General features: G+C 34.8%; 3 protein-coding genes and 1 non-coding gene across 6 annotated transcripts; 2 read left to right on the forward strand and 2 right to left on the reverse strand.

Annotated features, from left to right (window-relative positions):
• Nucleotides 1–918: 918 nt before the first annotated feature.
• TRNAQ-UUG lies at nt 919–990 on the reverse strand. Its single transcript has one exon. It is a non-coding gene; the product is annotated as a tRNA-Gln (tRNA).
• A 229-nt stretch (nt 991–1,219) lies between these two features.
• On the reverse strand, nt 1,220–5,564 carry LOC121771509 (glucose-6-phosphate 1-dehydrogenase, chloroplastic-like). The gene is made up of 10 exons (XM_042168303.1): nt 5,224–5,564; nt 4,667–4,899; nt 4,424–4,518; nt 4,225–4,339; nt 2,978–3,183; nt 2,711–2,860; nt 2,504–2,624; nt 2,198–2,427; nt 1,865–2,065; nt 1,220–1,729 (listed from the first exon to the last, which is right to left on the reverse strand). The coding sequence occupies exons 1-10, from the start codon at nt 5,411–5,413 to the stop codon at nt 1,480–1,482; spliced, it is 1,791 nt and encodes a 596-aa protein (XP_042024237.1). The 5' UTR covers nt 5,414–5,564; the 3' UTR covers nt 1,220–1,479.
• Nucleotides 5,565–9,886: 4,322 nt separating this feature from the next.
• Nucleotides 9,887–11,050, forward strand: LOC121771511 (probable WRKY transcription factor 75). The gene is made up of 2 exons (XM_042168307.1): nt 9,887–10,280; nt 10,750–11,050. The coding sequence occupies exons 1-2, from the start codon at nt 10,006–10,008 to the stop codon at nt 10,925–10,927; spliced, it is 453 nt and encodes a 150-aa protein (XP_042024241.1). The 5' UTR covers nt 9,887–10,005; the 3' UTR covers nt 10,928–11,050.
• A 2,187-nt stretch (nt 11,051–13,237) lies between these two features.
• Nucleotides 13,238–15,124, forward strand: LOC121771510 (squamosa promoter-binding-like protein 16). 3 transcript variants are annotated; one of them, XM_042168305.1, is made up of 3 exons: nt 13,238–13,686; nt 14,193–14,427; nt 14,515–15,124. In XM_042168305.1, exons 2-3 carry the CDS (start codon nt 14,213–14,215, stop codon nt 14,987–14,989), a joined length of 690 nt encoding a protein of 229 aa, XP_042024239.1. In that variant the 5' UTR covers nt 13,238–13,686; nt 14,193–14,212; the 3' UTR covers nt 14,990–15,124. The 3 variants fall into 3 exon arrangements, with proteins under 3 accessions (XP_042024239.1, XP_042024240.1, XP_042024238.1); XM_042168306.1 differs by having other exon boundaries at nt 13,238–13,563; XM_042168304.1 differs by having other exon boundaries at nt 13,239–14,427.
• The last annotated feature ends 7,830 nt before the right edge of the window (nt 15,125–22,954 follow it).

A 22,954-nucleotide genomic window follows, 5' to 3' on the forward strand; every position in this document is an offset into this window, starting at 1 on the left:
CATTATCACTTTTATTTAGTTTTTTTATCATTTGAGATGGATCGCATTCTTTACTGACAACTCACACATTTTTTCTTTCATTTCTCTTTTATTCTATCAACTTCGTATTAAAATGTGTAATGTGTCTAAAGTATGGCATCAAGAGTCATGTATACACACAACACAAATGGATGGTATGTACACATCAACTTGTGTATGCTACTTGTCACTATACATTGAACGGAAGGTTCAAATTTCAAAACGAATTAATTAATAATCTTTCAACTGAAATTTAACTAGTTACTTATGTTGCGTGCAAATTATTGAAAATGCAACCATCTCAAATTGTAGCTTCTATATGCATTACAGAAAACAGAAAAAGGTTATATGTGCTAATTGTTTTCCTTTATTTTGTTGTCTTTTGTGGGTAGTTACATTTAGGAGAAGAGCAATGTTTTTCGATTCAATGGGAAAAGAGAAATGGGGCGACGAAAAGGTGTAACGACAATTAGTATCTTGTGCCTCAATCCATGCCCCCACTATAACAATTTCTTTCCTCAGATAATCAAGCTTCTCAATTCTCAATTATCGGGTAAACATCCTAAACAATTACACAAAATTGACATTTACCCTATATAACTATAATATAAGAAATAAAATAGAATTTCTCAATTCTCAATTTTCGGCTAAACATTTCAAACAATGATACAAAATCGACCATTTACCCTATATAACTGTAATATAAGAAATAAAATAGGATTTATCAATTTTCGGGTAAACATCCAAAAACATTATACGAAAGTGACCATTTACCCTATAAAATAGAATTTCTCAATTCTAAAGTAGACAATCCAAACAATAACACTAAATCGAGCATTTACCCTATATAATAACATAAGAAATTTAAAATAGAATAGAAATACAAAAATATAAATGGAAAGGTCCTACCGGGAGTCGAACCCAGGTCGCTGGATTCAAAGTCCAGAGTGCTAACCACTACACCATAGAACCTTGATGTGATATGTAACTAAGTAAGAGTAATAAATACATTTTTTAATCTTTTAGCAATTAATCATGAAATTTAATACCCCTGTAAAACAAATTATTGAAACAGAGAGTTGTGGCATTTTTCTGGGGAAAAGATCAAATTGATGAATTGGGAGAGAGATTAAGGTAATGTAGGCCCTCGTTTTGGGAACATTCCCATTCAAATATTGTGATTTAGCAAGAACAATATCCATGATTAAAATAAACAATAGCTTGGATAATCTGGAAAACTTTTCATTAACCAGCTGGTTTTCTGGAATTCCTAGCTTATTCAAGTTTATTCCTTCCAATGGTATACATGTCGATAACAAGATACAATCTAGGACATTTCTTTCTCCTCGACCAAATCAAAAATCGAATCTTGTAAAGTAGTGAAAAAACAAATCGCGCAAATGAGAGCTGCATGATGATGTGACTAGTGAAGTGCATATTTTACAGTCATGGACTAAGATGCTATTCGTCAACCCCAAGATCGCCCCACTTAACGTTGTATCTGGCTGCAAGGTAATGGGCCCCTACAGGCCCTCGACTTCCATAAGGATAATACTCGGGAACTTTTCTGTTTTCTTCGAGATTCTTCAACACAGGGGTGAAGAGTGCCCACGCAGCATCTAATTCGTCACTCCTGATGAAGAGCCTCCTCTCGCCTTCGACAGCATCCAGTAGAAGTCTCTCATACGCATCAGGTATCTCCTTTGAGTACCTACACAGCACGAGATAATAACCAACATTTCAGCCCCTAACACTATACACTTTCAGGGATTTGTGTAAATCATTGTGTGCAAAAGACAAGAGAGTATATAACTAAAAGTTGAATTTGGAGGATTCTCATTAATACCTAGCTTTATAAAGAAGATTGAGATTGCTTTGGTCTAATCTCATTCCTAGTCCAGGGACTTTGTTATTAATCTTCAAATAAATAGCTTCATCAGGCTGAACCCGGATCACAAGCTCATTCGTTGCTTGGTCGAGATCAGTCCCAGAGTTTCGGTTGTATAAATTACCAGGAACGTTTCTGAACTGCACCCTTATTTCAGCCCTACGAAAGGAATACATTTAAGCGTCAAGCCCTGATTTAGTAAGTTATATAAGAAGCCATTGACAATCCTTAGTTGAATTTATATAGTATTTCATTTAGAATGTGAAGTATATATTTGGACTTTTGCTATACCTTTTATCATGTAAAGCTTTTCCAGCCTTCATTAAAAACGGTACACCATCCCATCTTGCATTATCTATGAAAAGTGCAGCCGCAGCGAAAGTTGGGGTTAAACTGTCTTTGGGAACAGTTTTGTCATCAGTATATCCCGGGTATGAGACACCTCCTTTTGTGTGAGACTTATACTGCCCTATGATTACATCATCAGCTCTTATAGGCCTCATGGAGCGCAAAACTTTAACCTGTAGTCCATGAAGAATTAGCATTCTCTTCAGCACAAACCAAATTTGCCAATCAAAAATACGCACAAAGACTAACCTTTTCATTTCTAATATCTTCGGCATCCAAACTGACAGGTGTTTCCATGGCAAAGAGTGCCAGTATTTGGAGCAGATGGTTTTGCATTATGTCTCTCATGATTCCGTAGTGGTCAAAGTAGCTGGAGCAGGACAAAAGGATTAATAAGAAAAAATCCAAGTTTACTCATTAGAGTTCGTTCAGTATCAAATAAACCAGATTGTTTACCCTCCCCTTCCTTCGGTGCCAAAGTCCTCGGAGAATATCAATTGAACATTCCTTATATACTGTCTCGACCATAAGGGTTCAAAAATAAGATTGGAGAAGCGAAGGACAGAGAGATTCTCCACTAGCTCCTTTCCTAGGTAGTGATCTATCCTGTAAGGAGAGAATTATCATTAATAAACATAGTCAATCAGATTTCAGCTGAAGCCATACCTCATAGTCAGTCCTGATAGGGAAATGCATTTAGATGGAGATGGAAAATCAACATACCTGAAAATCTGATCCTCAGTCAGGTATTGCTTTAAAGATTTAGTCAAAGCAGCAGAGGATTCAGAATCCCGGCCAAATGGTTTTTCAACAATGACCCTAGTCCAGCCAGCAGAAGCAGTGGCAGAGAGACTAGCACATTTTACAGCATCTACGAATATGTTTGGTGGGATGGATAAGTAAAATAGCCGATTTGATACACGACCAGCCTACAGAAGCCAATCAGAACCATATCTTCAGTATATACAATGAGTTTTATAGCCAGGAAACATGCAACTGCAAGAAACAAGATAGTCATATATGCAGATGACGTTGCATCAGTGTTGTCAAAATGTCGTTCGGGTCGCTCGGGTGGCCCGGGTCGAGACCATCACCGCCCCAACATGGGTGGGTTGATCGAGATACAGGATCGCCGCTGGGTCGAGTGGGTCGCCCTAAACACATGCTATCTCTGATTTTCTCAAATCTCTCACATGTTTTCTGACTCTCTCAATCACAATTCTCTATATATATGCATGCACCACATCAAACTTTTCAAACCTACTTTCTACACTTTAGAATTCAGCCTCTTCACTCCTAAACAAATAAACAATTCAAAGATCTTTTGCTGCCACCCTTCATATATTCCTTTGTTTTGATATTTTCAGACAATGGTTTCAATTATTTATTGTGTTATGACTTATGAATTGTTTTGATATTTTGATCATTTCTATTTTCCACTTTATCTCTATTCACATGAATTGTGTCTACATTTATATTATTTGATATATTATAAACATTAGTGCAATATATTTATTTTACTATTTAATATTAAAAGGCAAAAAATTTAGCCTATATTTATTTTACTATTTAATATTAAAAGGCAAAAAATTAGCCTAGAATTGTGGGTCTCTCGACCCCGTCGACTCGTCAACCCGCGACCCGAATTTTCACCTCATCGGCCCGGTGCGCCCCACGACCCTAACAACACTGCGTTGCATAGCATTCACAATATGTCCAACAAACAGATGCTGAGTGTCATATGATGCACTTCCATTAATCCTAGCCATCAGCTTTGGCGGTACTTGTGCACCGCTATAATTAGAAGAGAAGAAAACGAAGGCAGAGCCATAGACTACAGCAAGTAGCAAAATCTCAAATCACCGAGTAATGTTTATTCCAAATTTCAAGTATAAACATCTAAAGTCGGCTGGGACTAATTAGCACAAATGAGAGCACATATAAGAATATAAGAAAAATGAAAAGCTTACCTCATGCTCCTTCAGTGCTTTATCAAGCTCAGCAAAATTCTCCTGAGAATCGTATTGGCCGGAGTGGTAGAAACACCTTTGAAGGAACTGCTCCATCTTTTCACCACAATTTTCCCTAAATACATATCAAATTCTTTTTAAACCGACACTCAATTAAATCAAAATTAAGTGCAACAAATGCCAAAAACAAAAACCTCACCTCTTGTCAATTCTGCAAGTAAGAGTCCTACTAACCATATCTCTTAGTTCAGCATCTGTCATCTTACTTCGGGCATAACCGAAGATAGTGAAATGCTGCAACAGACAAAACAACAAATAAACATCAATTAGGTTGAATTCTAGTTGGCTATATTATAAGAGGAAGCTATTCAAGTTTTAGGTTTCATTAGGTGTTTCCCCCAAATGTACTATGTTAATCCAATACAATAAGTTCCAAACCGACCTCAGGTAGGCAATCCTCATAGTATAGTGCAAAAAGAGCAGGAAATATCTTCTTCTTTGCAAGATCCCCAGAGGCCCCTACAACAGTAATGCTGACAGTTGATTTATCATCATTAACATCAAAATTGCCAATCTGGTTCTTCTCCTTAGGCAGTGCAACCGACGTCAGCCCGTCTTTCAAATTTTTCGAAGGAGCTTCATTTTCCAATCCAGCAACTGTTGCAGTCCAAGCACCTACACAATTTATTCAATCAGATAAAAACTTCACATGGCATTGCAGATTACACAACACTAATAAGATCATCAATTTCTGCTTATGATTTCTTAAAAAAAACGAATCCCAAATGCTCAAACTTCTCAAAGTAAATTCTAGGTTTCTTCAATTTACAACAGTCTAAAAAACAATCCGCAAATTGATCCAAATCCGAACAACACAGTCAACAAAAGCATGAAAGAGATAGCAGAAATGTACTATGTAGAAAAAACAATCAAACACAAAAGTCAAAAACTGGCGCCAACTCACAAAACGATGAGAAATTGGTGAATTGGAAAACATACCATCTTGCATGAAAACCACATTAGGAAAAGCGTTGCCCTTGAATTGCAGAGAAGCGTATTTGGGTTTAGGAGAAGCGGCAGGAAACGGAAAATTAATGGGATTTTGGTGAGACCAAATAGAGGATGAATTGGAATAAGCAGAAGATGAAGAACAGCAGTGGGTGGAGAGAGAGATGGGTGCTGAGGCCATGATCTCAAACCAAATTCCTGATACGGAGATTTGAGAAAGACTGGTTTTTGATGCGATATAGAAATTGACGAGGGGATTTTAGGGTGGCCTTGAGATCTCCGAAAGGCTGCTGAGTTTTTTTTTTTGGTGGGTTTTGCCACTTTGACGATAAGCAAAGGCTACTTTGCCTACTTGTCAGATTAATTAATTCATCACTAATTTCTACTAACAATTATTGTCGGATATTACTAATTTCTCTCTGTTTTCAGTTACCTACTTCTAACAATATCAGGATTTGGATTTTAGTCAATTGCAGTATTATTTCCTTTTTTTATACTATTATGTATAATTTGTTTTAAATTAAGTGATTCTTCGTCTCTAAGTAGAAACTATGGTAATTATTCGATGTATGCGATATCTCACCTTTGATGTTCTTCATTTTTTTTGTTCGATCCAAAATAATTATTTCTTACTACAGTCACGTAACACACGTTTAAGTTTTTAAAACTTATTGGCGATGAGTAATACTAATATTTGTTGTAAAAATGTGGGAGCCAAGTTTTTATGTAGATTTGGTTTCACTTCATCTTTTAATTGGATATATAATGTTTTGAGAATTTGGTGTCTATAAGCCCAATAATATTTTCGACGGATATCAGCCCAACAGTTGTTTAGGAATGAAAAATTATTAAACTGGGCCGAAGTAGAAATTCTTCGAGGCCCATACAACATGAATATGCCATCATGTTTAAACAAGGAATTATGGTAGATAGTTTTAAAAAATCAATCAATATGAATTCACTATGCTATAATAGTTTTTTATTTTATATGGGTATAAAAAATTGAAAGGACTAACAGATACAATCACAAGCAACAGTCCATAAAACTAGACTATTAAACAACTATACATATCCACATCTATTGAATTTCTACACAACGTATTTAGTATTTGAAGATTAGCATATAATATTGCAGCGTTTAATGCACGTTGGTGTTTTTCTAGATAGAACAATTTAAATCAATGTATGAAAATCAATGTTTCTCTAGTGAGAACAATTTAAATCAATACAATATGTATATAATTATATTAGTATTTGATATAGTATAGTAGGTGGTTTTGTTTGACCATCCCATTGCATGCAATAAATTTAGTACCTGGTCACAACATCTAAACTTAATTAGTATTCATTGCTAAGTGGAAGGCAACCTAAACCTGTGGGCGAAAAATTATTAAAAATCATCTTCGAACTACTACTATTATAGTAGAATTTAAATATTAATCTGGGGATGGACCTAAGTGCAGGGACGGAACTAGAAAAATAAATTAGCCGGTGCTGAAATTTCATACTCCCTCCGTCCACGAAAAATAGGGTTATTCCATTTTTATCCCTCATTTTGGAAAAATGATAATAAATAGTTAAAGTAGATAGAAAGAAAAGTAAGAGAAAGAATAATATAGAGAAATCTCTTGTCTATATTATTCTCTCCCTTACTTTTCTTTCTCTCCACTTTAATTATTTATTATTATTTTTTCAAAACGGGGGATAAAAATGGAATAGCCCTATTTTTCGTGGACGCAGGGAGTATATAATAAATAATATTATTAATATATTTAAAATAATATTAATAATATAAATTTATTATCATTTTTCCAAAACGAGAGATAAAAATGGAATAGCCCTATTTTTCGTGGCGGAGAGAGTAAATAATAAATAATATTATTAATATATTTAAAATAATATTAATAATATTAATAATATAATTTATAAATATATAATTCATTTCATTATTTTATTCAAATTTTAAAAATCAAACCGAACTAAAAAGGAAAAGCATGCAATCAGATTTAGAAGAACCAATATTTTATTTGAAATCCAAATGTAAATGATCATTATAGAGAAATATTCATCCGTACTTTAACAATAAAAACTAAATTCTATTTTAGTATGTCCCTTATAATTATGCACTTTTTATTTATTTATTTTTTTATCTCTTATGAGGTAAGACATATTCACGAAACACAATTTTAATTAATTTCTCTTATTTTATCACTTGTGCATTAAGAATTAAAACTAATTTATTTGTTGGAATTTAGTTATTTATCTTTTAATTTGATTTTATTTCTTTAATTTAATAAAAAATAACTTAAATTATAAAATCTGTATAATTGATGATTAGATCGATGGAGAATGTATGCAATTTGCAAACTAACTATAATGTTGTACTTGAACTTTTTCTATGAAATATTAAGGTGAGGAGATTAAATTTTGAGTTTGTGCAAACTTTATACTCTTTTAAGAATTAAAATTGTGATAGTATGGTGACAAGTGTCCACCTTGCTTAAAAATTGAAAATAAAATGGGAAGTAAAAAAATAAATGAAAAGAAGAGAGAAAAATTGTTGGATTTTTTTTCCCTCATCGGCTGCTTGGTATGTGGGGTTTAATTATTTAATCTTGAAGTTATTTTTTTATAGAATTAAAATTCAATAGAAAATACTAGCTAAATAAATACTAAAGTTTAAGGCCCACTAGAATATTAATTGAAGCCCAGCTAATATCATCATCTATTTTCTGATCATCATCTATTTTCTGGGCGGCGCAACAAAACTGTAAATATTTTGGGTCGGTGGCGTGAAGGGTGACCAAGTGTTCCGGGACCGGCCAAGCCCCCGCTCGAGCGGTGGCTTGGCCACTGGTATCTCCGTCCCTGCCTAAGTGTAGAATATGTCCACACTCCACCACCTATACGTATTTATATACTCAGGATGAGCCGTATTCTACCCAAATATATATGGACCATTTAAAAAAAAAATTACGCAACCATCATTTTATAGTATGATATAATAATAGCTAGCTCATCTCTTCACACGCATTGGAGCTTATAAAATGTTTCAGCAAACCATAAAATTATAAATTGTATAGGAGCTTATTTTGTGAAAAACAACTTTGAAGAGTGTATAAGCTTCTGCATACCTCTTAATAAACTGTTTATACAAATTAACACCACTTATCTATTTCCATTCCACATTCAACACACGTTGCAAACTTGCAATTGACTTATCAAAATTCAATATTTGGAATGGTTGAAAGGAACATGGTTCAAAGCAGAAATCAAGAGGAAATTCATCCTATAATAAAGAAAAGGAAAATCAAATTTGCCGTTGAACACGTGCGTGGTGCGTGTGACTCGCGGTGGTATCTCTTAATTTTGCAATTATCTAAACAAATTGCAACACATCAAATTAATCATCATAAATTCGTAATTAAGCTCATAATTAAATTACACATTAATTTTATCATAGTTAATTACTATAACACCCAAATAAATTAAATATATATCAACCTTTAAAACACGTGCTTTGACCAGCTTATATATTAGTATTCCACAAACAATGCATGTGTGCATATATAATAGGGAAAAGTAATAATCCCACTATACCATCCAATATCTACAGAAGATTATGTTTACCAAAAAGAAGGTTCAATGGATATTTCTTAACATATGTTTAAGTTCATAGACGATAAATTAAAAGTCTAGGGAAAAAATGTCCTTTCGTAAAAGAACAAAATGACTACGACAGGCAATACAACACAATCTTTTGAAAGATTGCGATAAAATAAAAATCATCGAAAGTCATCAAAAATACAGTTAATCAACCATCGAGCTACTTATATCAAAACATGTGGCTAGTCCAGTTATCATGAACGATATTATTTAAATTAGTTGGATTTTTTTTAAAGAAGGACGTATTTATATCCCTAAAATATGTAAGCATGCTTCTATTTACTTTTGTAAATTTCTTTAATATTCTCTCCTTCTACAATTGTAGAAGTACCGATTTGCCATTTCGGTGATCACTAGAAATTTGAATTCACTAGTTCACTAATTCATTTATGCCCGTCTATCAGTAAATCTCATAATATTTATTATAAACAAATATATAAAAATGAGATTCGCGTTTCATTGTCATTTTCTATCAATTTTCAATTATACTTATTTCTTAAAATTCGTACGAGACTCAACCGAAAATTTAATAGTCGATGGAGGCAGTAATAATAAGATATACATATTATTTGACCATATATAACAACCTAAAGAGAGACCACAGTCGTCCAAAAACTTTGAATCGACACATAATATATAAGTAAAAAAAATATCGAGGAACATTATTAACCAATCTAAACGCCAGTATAAATATGTATGGCGACTAGTCTTAGTACTAGTATTTTCAATTGAGTATGGAAAATAGTTAGCAACTGGCATGAGAAAAAGAAAAGTTGGTGATGAAATACATACATATCCGCTCGTGGTGGTGAGATTAGTACATAAATAATCCAATTGTAGGCCAAACACAAAATCCGATTAGATTAAAATTAGTGGTAAAATACCCACCATTTTTATTAATCTCTTTTTTTGAGTTTGCGTGTCGTTTACGACTGTGGGGACTAATTAAATTATAGCCGCCTTTCGCCTTGAATTCATGTTGGCTCCCTTTTAATTAATTTCCATCCCATCATCCCCCAACACCAATCACACATTCTTCTTTTTTTCTACTACAAAATCTCTCTTTTTCTCCCTCTCATATTTTCTATCTAAAGCTGGTTGTTGCACATGGAGGATCAGATTCAGAGGTATCGAAGAGTAGTATTGGAGTCTTCACCCTTATTAGCTCCACCACCTCCACATGATTTAGGCATGATGAAACAAGATGATCAAGATGGCTTGATGATGGGATTGGTACCGGAAAAGGACAAGAATAAGGGAGACAAGAAGTCGAAGAAGCCTAGGTTTGCTTTTCAGACAAGAAGTCAAGTGGATATACTAGATGATGGTTATAGATGGAGGAAATATGGTCAGAAGGCTGTCAAGAACAACACATTTCCAAGGTACCTTGCTTAATCCATACATGTATAAACATATATATATATATATATATATGATCACAATCCTATATATATATATATATATAGGTATGTGATCAATATATAACAAATTTAACCGCATAACGCAAAATTGAAGAAGTAGGTTGTAATAAGTGACTCTTAAGGTCATTTTTACTTCATTTTTTAGTTCATTATAGAAATTTTGGATATTATGATGAACTGGACGGTCTAAAAATGACCTTATGTGTTTTCTTATAATGATCTATGCTTTGATTCTGCGTTCTGTATTGAAGAGGTGATTTGCCTTTAACACGTCTCTGTGTTACTGTGTATATATATTCTTATTTATATCTTGTTTAGTAGTAGTAATTAATCCTAGTTGAATGTTACATGAAATATAGGGCGCTCAATATTGATGAATTACTATGTGTTTGTGAAGTAAATTAAGAGAAAATAAATGAAATTGTTGCAGAAGTTATTACCGGTGCACACATGAAGGTTGCAATGTTAAAAAGCAAATTCAGAGGCTGTGTAAAGATGAAGGGGTGGTTGTCACAACCTATGAAGGGATGCACTCTCACCCCATTCAAAAATCCACCGACAATTTCGACCATATTCTAGCTCAGATGCAAATCTACACTTCCTTCTAACTCCACTCCTATTTTATTACATACATAGACTATATGTTTTTTATTTTTTTAAGATAAACAAAGTTATGTAGATGTTAATCATTTGTAATAACCTAGATCTGTGCAAAATTATACTCTTAGCTACGTGCTTCTCCTTTATCTTCCCGTTTTTCATTTCTACATTAAAATTGGACAAAACGATAGCATCTAATTAAGATTGAAATGAAGTTTTGCCTATATATTTTAGACCGGATGCTAAATCAGCGCGTGAATTTGCCTGAAAATGAACAGATGGGGTTATTTTAAAATTTCATATTTCATGATTTATTTTTCAAATTTTGAATTTAACCATCTTTCAAGATTTTTTTAGCAATTTGCCCAAGATTATTAGCTTTATGTGTCTCATTTACCTTCTCATTTCTCATTTCTACATTAAAAATAGTAAGATCTGGGCCGAATTAATTAACATGGGCCTAAATTGTAATCTTGGTTCGTGGGCTGTAAGAGAATAGGCCAGTTAACTGCCTGTTTAATCATAGCCCAAAAATAAATCTATTTTGGTTGTTTGTAGTTAATACACATGATTTGTGATAAGATTCCATATCCTGAATCTGATATCCTAGCCGATTTCTATTTATAGTAATAACTAGATTAATTAACGGTGGCGGTTAGAGATTACAACAGCTTTGTGGTGCTTGAATTTAGTCAACTTCAGAGAGCGGTCCCGACCTACTAATTATATATTATTAATTAATATTGAGTGAATTAATAATTGAATAAATAATCTTAGATTAAGATGGATGCAATGGATAATGTTAATTGTCCAATTTTATTCCTAGACTATATCGAAGGTGGTCCCTGAAGTGGTCCTTGATAATTTTCAATCTGTAGACTTTTCAACATATTTATGATATATTTGAATTGAATTATGACTTAAGTATTGATGTCATCCATTGCGTTGCATTTCCCATGGTTTTAGATTTTCTTACTTGTCACTTTCAAATCTAAATTGTGATTATTTACAATATAGAACAAAACTGGTCCTTGTATACCGGCAGATTGGAAGCAACACCTGCAATAGACAATATATTTGTAGCATAAATAAATTAATTAATAGCCATTTCATTTTAAACAGTCTGCAAAGGTGTGCCGACAGTTACCTTAAATCGAGTCCACATGCATGCAATTTCTTCAAGAATATGTATGTCATATTCATGAGTTTGGTAATCATAAATAAACACTAAATATTTTAAAATATCCAAAACTTCAAAATAATAATGTCAGAAATACTAAGCGGTTGAATAAAATATGAGTTTGGTAACTAAATATTTTTTAAATACTTCAAATTAAAACTGCAAAATAACAGTGTCAGAAAACTACTAAGAGACAGTTTGGAAAGAAAACTCCTAAAAATAGATTAAAAAATAAAAAAAAAAGGAATATGGCAAAAAACATAGCAAGAAAACACAGGATGGGCGGCAGGGACAAGAGCTATTTTCATCTTGCAGATAGTATTTGGTGAAGAGTAGTGATTAAGTTCCATTTATAACTTTTACATAACCATGAAAGCAATTTTTTTTTTTTTAAATCATCCGTTGAAGTGTTACCCTCAAAATAATTTAAAATTTGGTATCTACAGACTACAGTCTCGGTCCCTCAGCAATCGATATAGTATGATTCTGGTCGTCGAGGATGGAAGTAAGTATATTTAAAGATAAAATTTGATTTATTTTTATAAATTAATAGATGTGGGATGCAGCAGGGCACACGTGATTGGTGGTATTGCAGCAGGTTCAACACGTTTTAAAATGAAATACTCTACATTCTACAAATAATTTTGTTGTTATGCTATTTTTGAACTTGTGAAAATAGCAACTAAAAGAAAAGGACAAACCCCAATGTTTTGGTTGTTCCAATAAGCATCCACTGTCTAATTATGTGAGATGAATTATAATTCTGTCTCTCTTTGGTTATGCGCTCGGAACTTGAAAAGCCATTTCTCACTTCTTTTTTTAATATTAACCTTGCTTTTACTTGGAACTTCATTAATACTACATTTAATTAATTTACTTTTTCACGAATGAATTAGTGGAAATAGTTAAGTTGAGAAAAAAAAAATGAGAGGGGTCAAGGAACAAAATGAGGCAAAGAAAGTGAAAGTGAGTCACAAGATGTATGAACGCTTTTAATGTACTCTGTGATTCCTAAAATAATAAAATAATAAACTTGACGGAAAGCTACATACACTCTGTCACTTTCTATGCCACTCCTTTTAAATAAGGGTATCTCCTCTTCCCAAAGAATATCCCAGTTTTTATAATCTTTTTTTAACTACTTATTAGCCTGAAAAGGAAGGTCATTTTGTTAAGCAATATAAAACCAAAAATACCACCTTTCCTTATTGGAATTGGAGTATGATATAATATTGGTATATAATGCTCTATTCAAAGAAACTGCTGCTTTCAATAATTCAAAAACCCTTTATTGCAATTTACAACCCATCCACCTACCTACACTCAATTGGCACTGCTGCAACTCTCTTTCTCTCTCTCTCATATTTACACACACATACAAGTTGTATTCATTCTAGCTAAGCTTTTGCCAGTTGCCAGTTCCAGCCATAATGGAGTTGTTGTCAGAGAATGAATGGCTGAGAAGTGAATCCCAGTTTACTACTTCCAAGCTTCTTTGAAACTCTTTTTCTTATTTTTTCAAGATTTCCATTTATCTGCATTCCTCTTCCTATTTTCAGTTTCTACTCGGCTTCTCCTTCATTTTAAGTTATATCTCTCCCTCTTTTACTAATTTTTGTACACTGCTGCCTATTTGCTTTTCAAGACTTGTTTGTATCTTGTGTATAGTGTTAAGGAAAACAAATTAAGAATGAATGTCTACTTTTGGTAGTGATGGAATAAAAATCTCATCTTTACTATTTCTGCTTCCTTTTTCTTTGGTAGTAGCCAGTAGTAGGTAAACAATTTTTAGTGGATCTTAATTTTTGTGGCTGCTAGCTGAAGAAATAGTTGACTTAGCTTGACCATGAACACTCCAAATTTCTGATATATATATGCTTCACCAATTACTGGCTTAAGTAGATCTTGCTGTTTAGGGTCTGTTTGTTAGGGCAGATTACTCTTTTATCTTGGTGTTATCTGACCTAAAATGATTTAAAATATATGTTCTTATCTTATTTTGCTAGTACTATATGATAGGAATGTATGAATAGGTGTTAATTTGATATAGTATTATAAGGATACATAAAGAGATGAAGAATGTGCAAGTGCAGGTGCATGAATTAAGTGAAATATGGAAATGGAATCATCAGCATCATCATGTAAAAGAGCAAAGGCCCCTCAGAGTCAGACAGTTGTAGCTGCTCAATGCTTAGTAGATGGTTGTGATGCTGATTTAAGGCTATGTAGAGACTATCACCGCCGCCACAAAGTGTGCGAGGCTCACTCGAAAACCCCTAAGGTCACCATTGCTGGCCGAGAGCAACGCTTCTGCCAGCAATGCAGCAGGTATGGCTGGTTCGGTTTGCTTGACTTGATATGACAAGTTATGATATTCTGTAGATTTTATAACTATGTTTTAAACTCATACGATAGGTTCCACTCGCTGGTAGAGTTCGATGAGGGAAAGAGGAGCTGCAGGAAGCGGCTGGATGGGCACAACCGGAGGCGGAGGAAGCCTCAGCCCCCACCGGATCACTCATCCGCATTGCTCCAAGGAGGAGGGACGCTTGTTTCGTTCACTACGCCTCATTCGTCATGGGCTGGGCTTGGGCTTGGACTCCACCAGGATAACATGCTCTACAACACTAGTAATTCAAGCAGTCAGACTTTGCAGAATCACAACAACAACTACAACTACTATAATGGTGGTGAGAGTGAGAGAATGAACTCATCGGCATTTCATCAAACAGATGATGGGTATAAGTATTCGTGTGATCCTGCTCTCTCTCTTCTGTCAGTTGAAGTTGAAACTCCTCCGCCTCCGCCTCCTCACCACCAGCTCCACTACTGCCCTTCAACGCACCACCACCAGTCATCAACTACTCGGACTTTCACCTGGGATCACTAGCTCCATTGTTGCAATTTCGAATACTATTTGCTCTCTCTTCATTTCTGCATCTGTTGTCGATATGTGTATCAATTTTCTACTCCTCCCGCTTTTGTTTCGTTGGTTTTTTATTTAATCATAAGCTCATTCAAACTATCATAATTCTTTTTATTTGTTGCATGCTTCATCCACTCAAGGATATATACGTACTCCCTCACTCCTATTAAATATAAAACATTTACTTTGCGAATTTATCAGATTTAAGTCTATTAAAATTTTATTTTTATTTATCAATTATAAAGAATTAATAGGACGAAAGAATGATTTTCACTTTTAACGAGGGTAAAATTATAATTTTTGTCATCGTCTTCTTCTTCTTCATTATTGTCTAAGACAACCATGGCGCCATTGTAGTGTTTCTTTTTAAATTTCATTAGTTGTTCTGGTTTTGAGAATCTGAGTTATTTTTCAACATAGTTAATATTAATAAAGACCAATTTGATCATTAGAAACATTTTTTTTTCCAATAAATTGATTAGTATCAAAACGTACTAAACGTATCTAAATTCCTTATCGTCATTGAATTTCAAGATTTAATTGATTAAATTTAATTGAAAGCCGCTTCAAAAAAGAATTATCTCATTAAGTTAGGCCGAACTAATGATTGCAAAAGAAAGCCCATTTTGTCCTTTCAACTTTAACTAATCATAGCTCATCACTAATCCACTAAGGCCCAACCTAACGTCATTTTATGTTCTTCTCTATCTATTAATTGCCCTATATAAAGAAATCCTTAGCTAGTTAACTATGTATGTACACTATTAGATTACCATTATCTAGTTGATGTAATATTGTACTGTTATAAATAGCTTAATATTAAGTAATTCAAGAAAATTCTAGAAAAATGATTTTTAAGTACAATGACGACGTACATACTACATGGATCTATTATTGACCACGTAGTTAACTATAACTAACACATTTAATAATGTACTACTAATACTTAACTCATACAATTAGTACTTCCCTCCATTTATATTTAACCTAATTTAGGGTCCACCTAAATCACTCATAGCTCTATAAAGCCTTTATAAGTAAGTGTAAATAAAATTAATAAATGCTAGTGTGAATTTGGTGGGTGTACAATTTCCTTTGTGGGAGGGCATCATCGATTCAACTTTCACAAATCCAATTTAAAGTACTCGAAAGTGAAATTTAACTGAAAAGTGAAAATTAAGGCTCTTGTTTTCATTAATTAATCTCTTAATTTTCTTAGGCAATATTAGTGTTGACCAATAACGAAGAAGACGACTAAAAAAATTTTTAAGCGCTTGCTTTCTCACTAAACGACGTCGTTGGTCCGCGGATGCATCCCAATTGCAAAAATTATATTGTAAGAAATTAAAATTAAGAATTAATTTGCAATTACCAATTGACAATTATTCCAGCTTATCTCCTACGCTCTAATTTACTATATCACCCGATCCATATCTTAAAAAGCAATGAAATCAAATTTAATTATGTTCAACTAAGAAGAATATATCCAATTAGTTAATTATGCTTGAGCAAAGCCAATTATATTCATTAGCCAGCTAAAAAATTAATTGGACCACGCCATCCAACTACAAGATAAGATCCATTCCTAACTAAAGCAAAAACACCCCAAAGAATATTATAAAACAATTAAAAATAGAAATATGGGGCTAACGGTATATGTTCTCTTGGGGTTATTATTGATATATATAGGGCTAAGTTAGGCTCAAATAAATGCCATCTCAAAACTATATATCTCTCTTCAATTAAAGTAAAAAAAATGGAATCGATGAAAAGCAAGCTGATTATGTCATTCTACCGAACTCCCAAGGCTCCGGCAGCCGCCACGGTGAAGCCGAGGCAGGCTGCTGCGGTGTTGGTGAAGACGACGTCGTTGCGTTGTGACGTTGGGAAGTCCGGTGATGGCTACGTTCACGGCCCCGATGGCGGCGGTGGAGATCAATGTGTCGATAGAAAAGCTTCTAGCTATATTTCTCAAGTTAAAGAACGCCGGATACTAGAAGAATCTAATTTATTGGTCGACGACGACGACTTAGATGAGATATAGCCATTTTGTTTGTACTTTTTTTCTTTAATTTGGTGATGGATTCCAATCTTGTGTGACTTATAATTGTCATATATGTGCATGTTATAAATATTAAGAGAAGATCAATACAAATTGTGAGCTTATATGGGACTTCTTTTATTGGTTAGAATGAGATGTATTCAACTTAATTACTATACTACTACATTATGTTAAATCTTATTTAAATTTGAGAAACAAAATGCCTTAGAAATAACTTTATACACTTTGAGCTAGGCATGCACAAACCAGAACCGCCGGTTCAACGATTCGAACCATTCTTGATTGCTTCTCTTTTATATAGACATCCTTGAATATTTTATGTTTCACTTTCGATGTAGGACAAAATATGTTGAAGTATTTTCTTTTATAACTATATGTTTAGATCATCCATTAATCTTTTTCCAATGTAGAAGATAAAACTTTCTTTATTTTTTACATTTTATTATTTACTATTTTTATATTTATTTTTGTCATAATTCCTTTTCTAAGACAAATTTATAGTTAATAATAGCATCAACTAGAATAGTTTAGTTATAATACTTTAATTAAATTTAAATGTGGCATGTTGCTCATAATTTGTATATTTATAAAATGTGGACATGTTCAAATAATTGGATTTAAATGTAGGTATGTTACTCATTTTTCTCAATGTATTAATTAAAATGTGCAAAAAAGCAACAATTAATATAATTTGTATAAGAATGATAAAAATAGAAGATTAAAAAAGTAACCAATATTTAAACTTATTGTTTAAGACTTCAAGTCTTTAGTGATTTGTAATTGTTGTAACTTGTAGCCTCGTTTAAATTTATATCAATAAAGCAATTTTTTTCGTGATTTTTTGAATTTTATTTACGCACATTCCATAGATAAATAAAGATGAAAATGCAAAAAAAAAACTGAACAGCCGAACTGGCCCGGAAGCGGCGGTTTTGAACCGTCGCCCGAACCGGCGGTTTTTTGAACCGCAACCGCCTAAACCCTTGGCGGTCAGGTTCATGATTTTTTTGAACAGTGAACCGCCGATTCCGAACCGGAACTGGTGGTTTCTGAACCGTGTGCATGCCTACTTTGAGCTATGAAAAACTTTACACAAATAATTTAAGAAGAGTGATATAAAACATAGTACGGGCCTTATGATTTATTTGTTTCTTAAATTAATTGGGCTGAAAAAGAGTGGCAGCCCAAGACATATACTACCCGCGTTAGAATTTAGCCCAAGTTATATTTAAACAAATATCAACAGGGTGTATACTTTACTTGTTAAATAAGAAGAATATATGATCTTGGAGATTATTGCTTCAATAATTAGGGCCATAAAAGTGTTCGATATTCTTCACAAGTGGTGCAGCAACTCAAGTACTGCATACCACAATTTCGAAATCATTTATTATCTGTATTAATATAAAATAAAATGAACGAATAATATTGTATAAAGTGAATTGTCGGTTTAAATAATACTCCACTTCATTCATCTGCTATTAACAGCCACATTTGTAATTAGCTAATTGCCTCGTGTTTTAAGTAATGTAGGTAGAAAACCTAAATGAAATTTAGGTTTCATTTATAATTTTATATGTACTTCCTCCGGGCTATACGGATAATTTTAGGATGTTAACCATTAATGTCTCATTTACTTATTTATTTTTGGTAAAAATCCATTATCCCATTTCATTAACATTTTTTTTACATTTATTAAAACTCATAACAAGTTTAAAGTGAAATATTTAATCTCAATTACTGGATGAAGTATTAATTTTATAATTTAAAATGTAAAATAAATTAATAGAATATAAATACCAAATGCTTATAAAATAAAAATAAAACATATTCTAAAACAGCAAAATAAAATATTTAGGTTGAATCGAGTAATAATATTGCATGAGAATAAAAGAAAGCAACAGAGGTGATCTGATTATTAAGACTGATTAGTGCACTAATCTTGTGATACGATGTTGATCGTATCGAGACAATGATCGACGGCGAGAGAGCTCGGCGATCAAATTCAGGCTGCACGCGGAGGTCTCCTCCGTCGGACAGTTCGTCAGTTTGTTGAGAGAAAAAATAAAGAGAACGCAAATTGGGAAAATTTCTTATCATTCATTCATTAATTAAAATGTGTTGAAAAGTTCCCTTTTTATATCTAGGACCTAGGGCGGTTCAACCTACCTATCTCTCGGGAATGAACCACAAAGAAAACCCGAGATAGAGCTTATAAGTACGCTCGACACTTTGTTCATGTTACATTATATTTGTACTAAATAACTAAAGAAAACCATAACTAACCATAATCATCTAATGAACAGCAGGTCGTGAAAATGAGTTGGCGGCCTCCGTTTGCGACGAGCTCTGTTGTGACTATCAATCTGGTCGACGGCTGCATCAAGATGGGTTGCTGCTGTGGAACTCTTATCAACTCCCCCCCGATAGGATCATCCTTGTCCTCAAGGATAAATGGAGGAAAAGTCAGGGAATTGTCTACCGAATCAGACCACTGAAACAGCCCTTGTTCAACCGGCTGTCCGTGTTGCATCACCATGCTACGTTCCTGCAACCTTATTAATTTGACGACAGGTCGCGACATGAAAAACTCTTCAGGAAGTGGTGCCACAGCCTGCGATGCAGAATCTGCCGAGAATTGGGACAAAACGTGAAGGGCAGTAGGAGGCAATTTTTTTGGAAATTCATCCCGGAGGCCAGGCTGGTCTATAGGCTGATCTGCTGGAATTTCAGCAAGCTTTAAAAAATCCAGCTCATCCATATGTGACATCAACATCGTCAAAGCAGCCGACATTCGGTGCGGCAAAGTTGAAAGGCTACGAAGGACGACAAGAGCATCATCACGGAAGAACTCCATAGTCCGGGCCGAATAATCATGTGTGACACATCCCAATGATTCCAACCATTCCATACCCAATATGATATCCGGACCATGAAATGCCAAAATATATAAATCAATGAGAAATACATGGCCTTGTAGATCGACCACCGTCTCCTTGCTGACATGAGAACAAACTAAGGATTCACCATTACCGACATAAACACGAAAAGGTTTAATCTTCGTCAAAGAAAGACTTAGCTTTTCGGCGATGCACGGATGTATAAAATCATGGGAGCTTCCGTTGTCAATTAGAATATTCACAGCAGATTTGTGGATTGTTCCCACAAAATTAAAAGACTTCAGGTGTTGTCGGCCGTCAACGGCATTCAAGTGAGATAGGGCCGTTGTGTTAGCATTATCATCTAGCAAATCACTCTCTAGTGCAACCACATCATCTTCGTCAGCATCGACGCCCATGTAAGCCAAAAAATTATGGTTACACACATGACCTGGGGTCCATTTGTCCTCACAATACCAGCATAATCCCCGGCGAGAGCGATCTGCCTTCTCCGACGCAGAAAGGCGTACAACAGGCAGTTTGCTGAACTCTCGGAATCTGCCACCTGAAGGACGCGGACCTTGGAAAGACGAAGCCACGGTCTGATTAGGCACTGTGGAAGGATTGTGTGTGGCTCTTGATTCTTGTGAGACCCATGGCTGAGGCGAATAAGTTGAGGGAGACAGTTGGTGCTCCGGTCGACATGCCGATAATTCCTTGGCCAAAGCAAAAGCTGCCGCCAACGTTGTCGGTCGATGTAGCTTGACCTCACGTTGAAGCGGTTGTTTGAGACCGGCAACATATATTGGCAGAAGAATGTAGTCTGGAACACCCGAGAGTTTATTCTGCAAACGCTCAAACTCGAGTTGATATTCCGAGACCGTGCTGGTTTGACACAACTTTGCGATCAAGCCGATGTAGCTTTCATAACAGTCTGGATCGAATCTGTATCGAACCTCGCTCAAAAATTCTTGCCAAGTGACAAAATCATTATTGGAGCAATAGTGTCTAATCCATTCAGACGCCGGCGGGTCAAATAACGGAACAACATAGTGAAGTCGTTTGGCATCGGGCACCATCATGTGATCAAAGTAGTATTGGATTTTGAAAATCCAATTAGCCGCATCTGACCCATCAAAACGAGGTGGATCCAAACGAACACCTCGATGTTGATCATGAGGAGGATGACCGCGAAATTGGCGATCGTTCGATGGGTACCAACAAGATGTCGGTCTAGGACCAGGTGAAGGAGTATAAATCTGACGATCCATGGGCAAGTACATACTGTGTTGCTGAGGTAAACACTGAGATTGCAGAAAATTCCCCATGTTAGAACGAGAGGGACCTCCTGGATCAGTTGCAAACCAAGGTGGAATCATGGAAGAAGATGACGGTTGTTGAGGTGTAGGCGGTTGCGGCAGTTGGAAGCCTGAATATGGTGAGAAGTTGCTGCGTTGAGAAGTTATGAACGGTTGATTGGGTATGTGAGTGTCAATAACCGCCGGAGGAAGCGGTTGCTGCATTGAATGAACATCACGAGCAGATGTAATATGCGGACCAGCCGAGGCAGACACCGGCACGGCGAACGGCGGATCAAATTCTGGATGATGTTGCGGAGGTCGGTAATCGATCGAACGTCGCTCAGACGCAGCCAATCTTGACTCCAATCTTACCATGGTGGACAAAATCCAATCTAACTGACCGGTGGGAACAACGCTCGGGGCCGGAACAGCCACCGTTGGAATGCTCTGATCAGGCAGAGTATCACTAGGGTGTGGATCGGTAGCCATGAGAACCTCAATGAAAGCGCCAGATGATACGATGTTGATCGTATCGAGACAATGATCGACGGCGAGAGAGCTCGGCGATCAAATTCAGGCTGCACGCGGAGGTCTCCTCCGTCGGACAGTTCGTCAGTTTGTTGAGAGAAAAAATAAAGAGAACGCAAATTGGGAAAATTTCTTATCATTCATTCATTAATTAAAATGTGTTGAAAAGTTCCCTTTTTATATCTAGGACCTAGGGCGGTTCAACCTACCTATCTCTCGGGAAAGAACCACAAAGAAAACCCGAGATAGAGCTTATAAGTACGCTCGACACTTTGTTCATGTTACATTATATTTGTACTAAATAACTAAAGAAAACCATAACTAACCATAATCATCTAATGAACAGCAGGTCGTGAAAATGAGTTGGCGGCCTCCGTTTGCGACGAGCTCTGTTGTGACTATCAATCTGGTCGACGGCTGCATCAAGATGGGTTGCTGCTGTGGAACTCTTATCATCTTGTTATATGAATGACGCAAGCCGTCGTGAAAACTTATCCCTAGAAAATGGTGTTGTTTTGTCACTTTGCGACCAAACCCCCCTCTCCTCTCCCCAAAACTTATCCGGAAAAACAGTGTTTTGTCACTTTGTGTTTTGGATATTTTCTTAAACTACTTACTATAACTACATTTATAGTTAGTCATTTTTTTCATTTAGAAAAGTTTCTTCATAATTGAGCGATTTTCATATATATATATTAATTATTTTCTCTTTCTTATTTTACTCTCTTTTACTCTTTTTCTATCTACTTCATTCACTTTCTACTTTATTTCTCTCCACATTTTTCTTTCTCTTACTTATTTTTTCTATTTATTCAACACATTCAACATCCTTTTGTTAAATTCCGTGTCAAAAAGTTTCGACTCAACTATGATGAAACGGAGGGAATATTTCCGTATAATTAACGTATACATTATTCATCCATATTGATTCTACCCGAGCTTTAAAAATAAAATATAATAAAATTAAATGCATTTCATATAATGATTATCACAGAAGGTTCTTTTTGTTCCATCGTGGTCTTCAATGCTAGTTATTACTGAGATAAACCTTACACTGACACATTTGAGATTTGGCAGTACATAAATATCACATATTATTAGGAAATATTCCCTCCGTTTCGCATTTTACCATTCGAGGAAATTTCTTCATAGTTGAGTC

Source organism: Salvia splendens, chromosome 16 (genome assembly GCF_004379255.2).
Source record: "Salvia splendens isolate huo1 chromosome 16, SspV2, whole genome shotgun sequence".
Taxonomy (NCBI): Eukaryota; Viridiplantae; Streptophyta; class Magnoliopsida; order Lamiales; family Lamiaceae; genus Salvia; species Salvia splendens.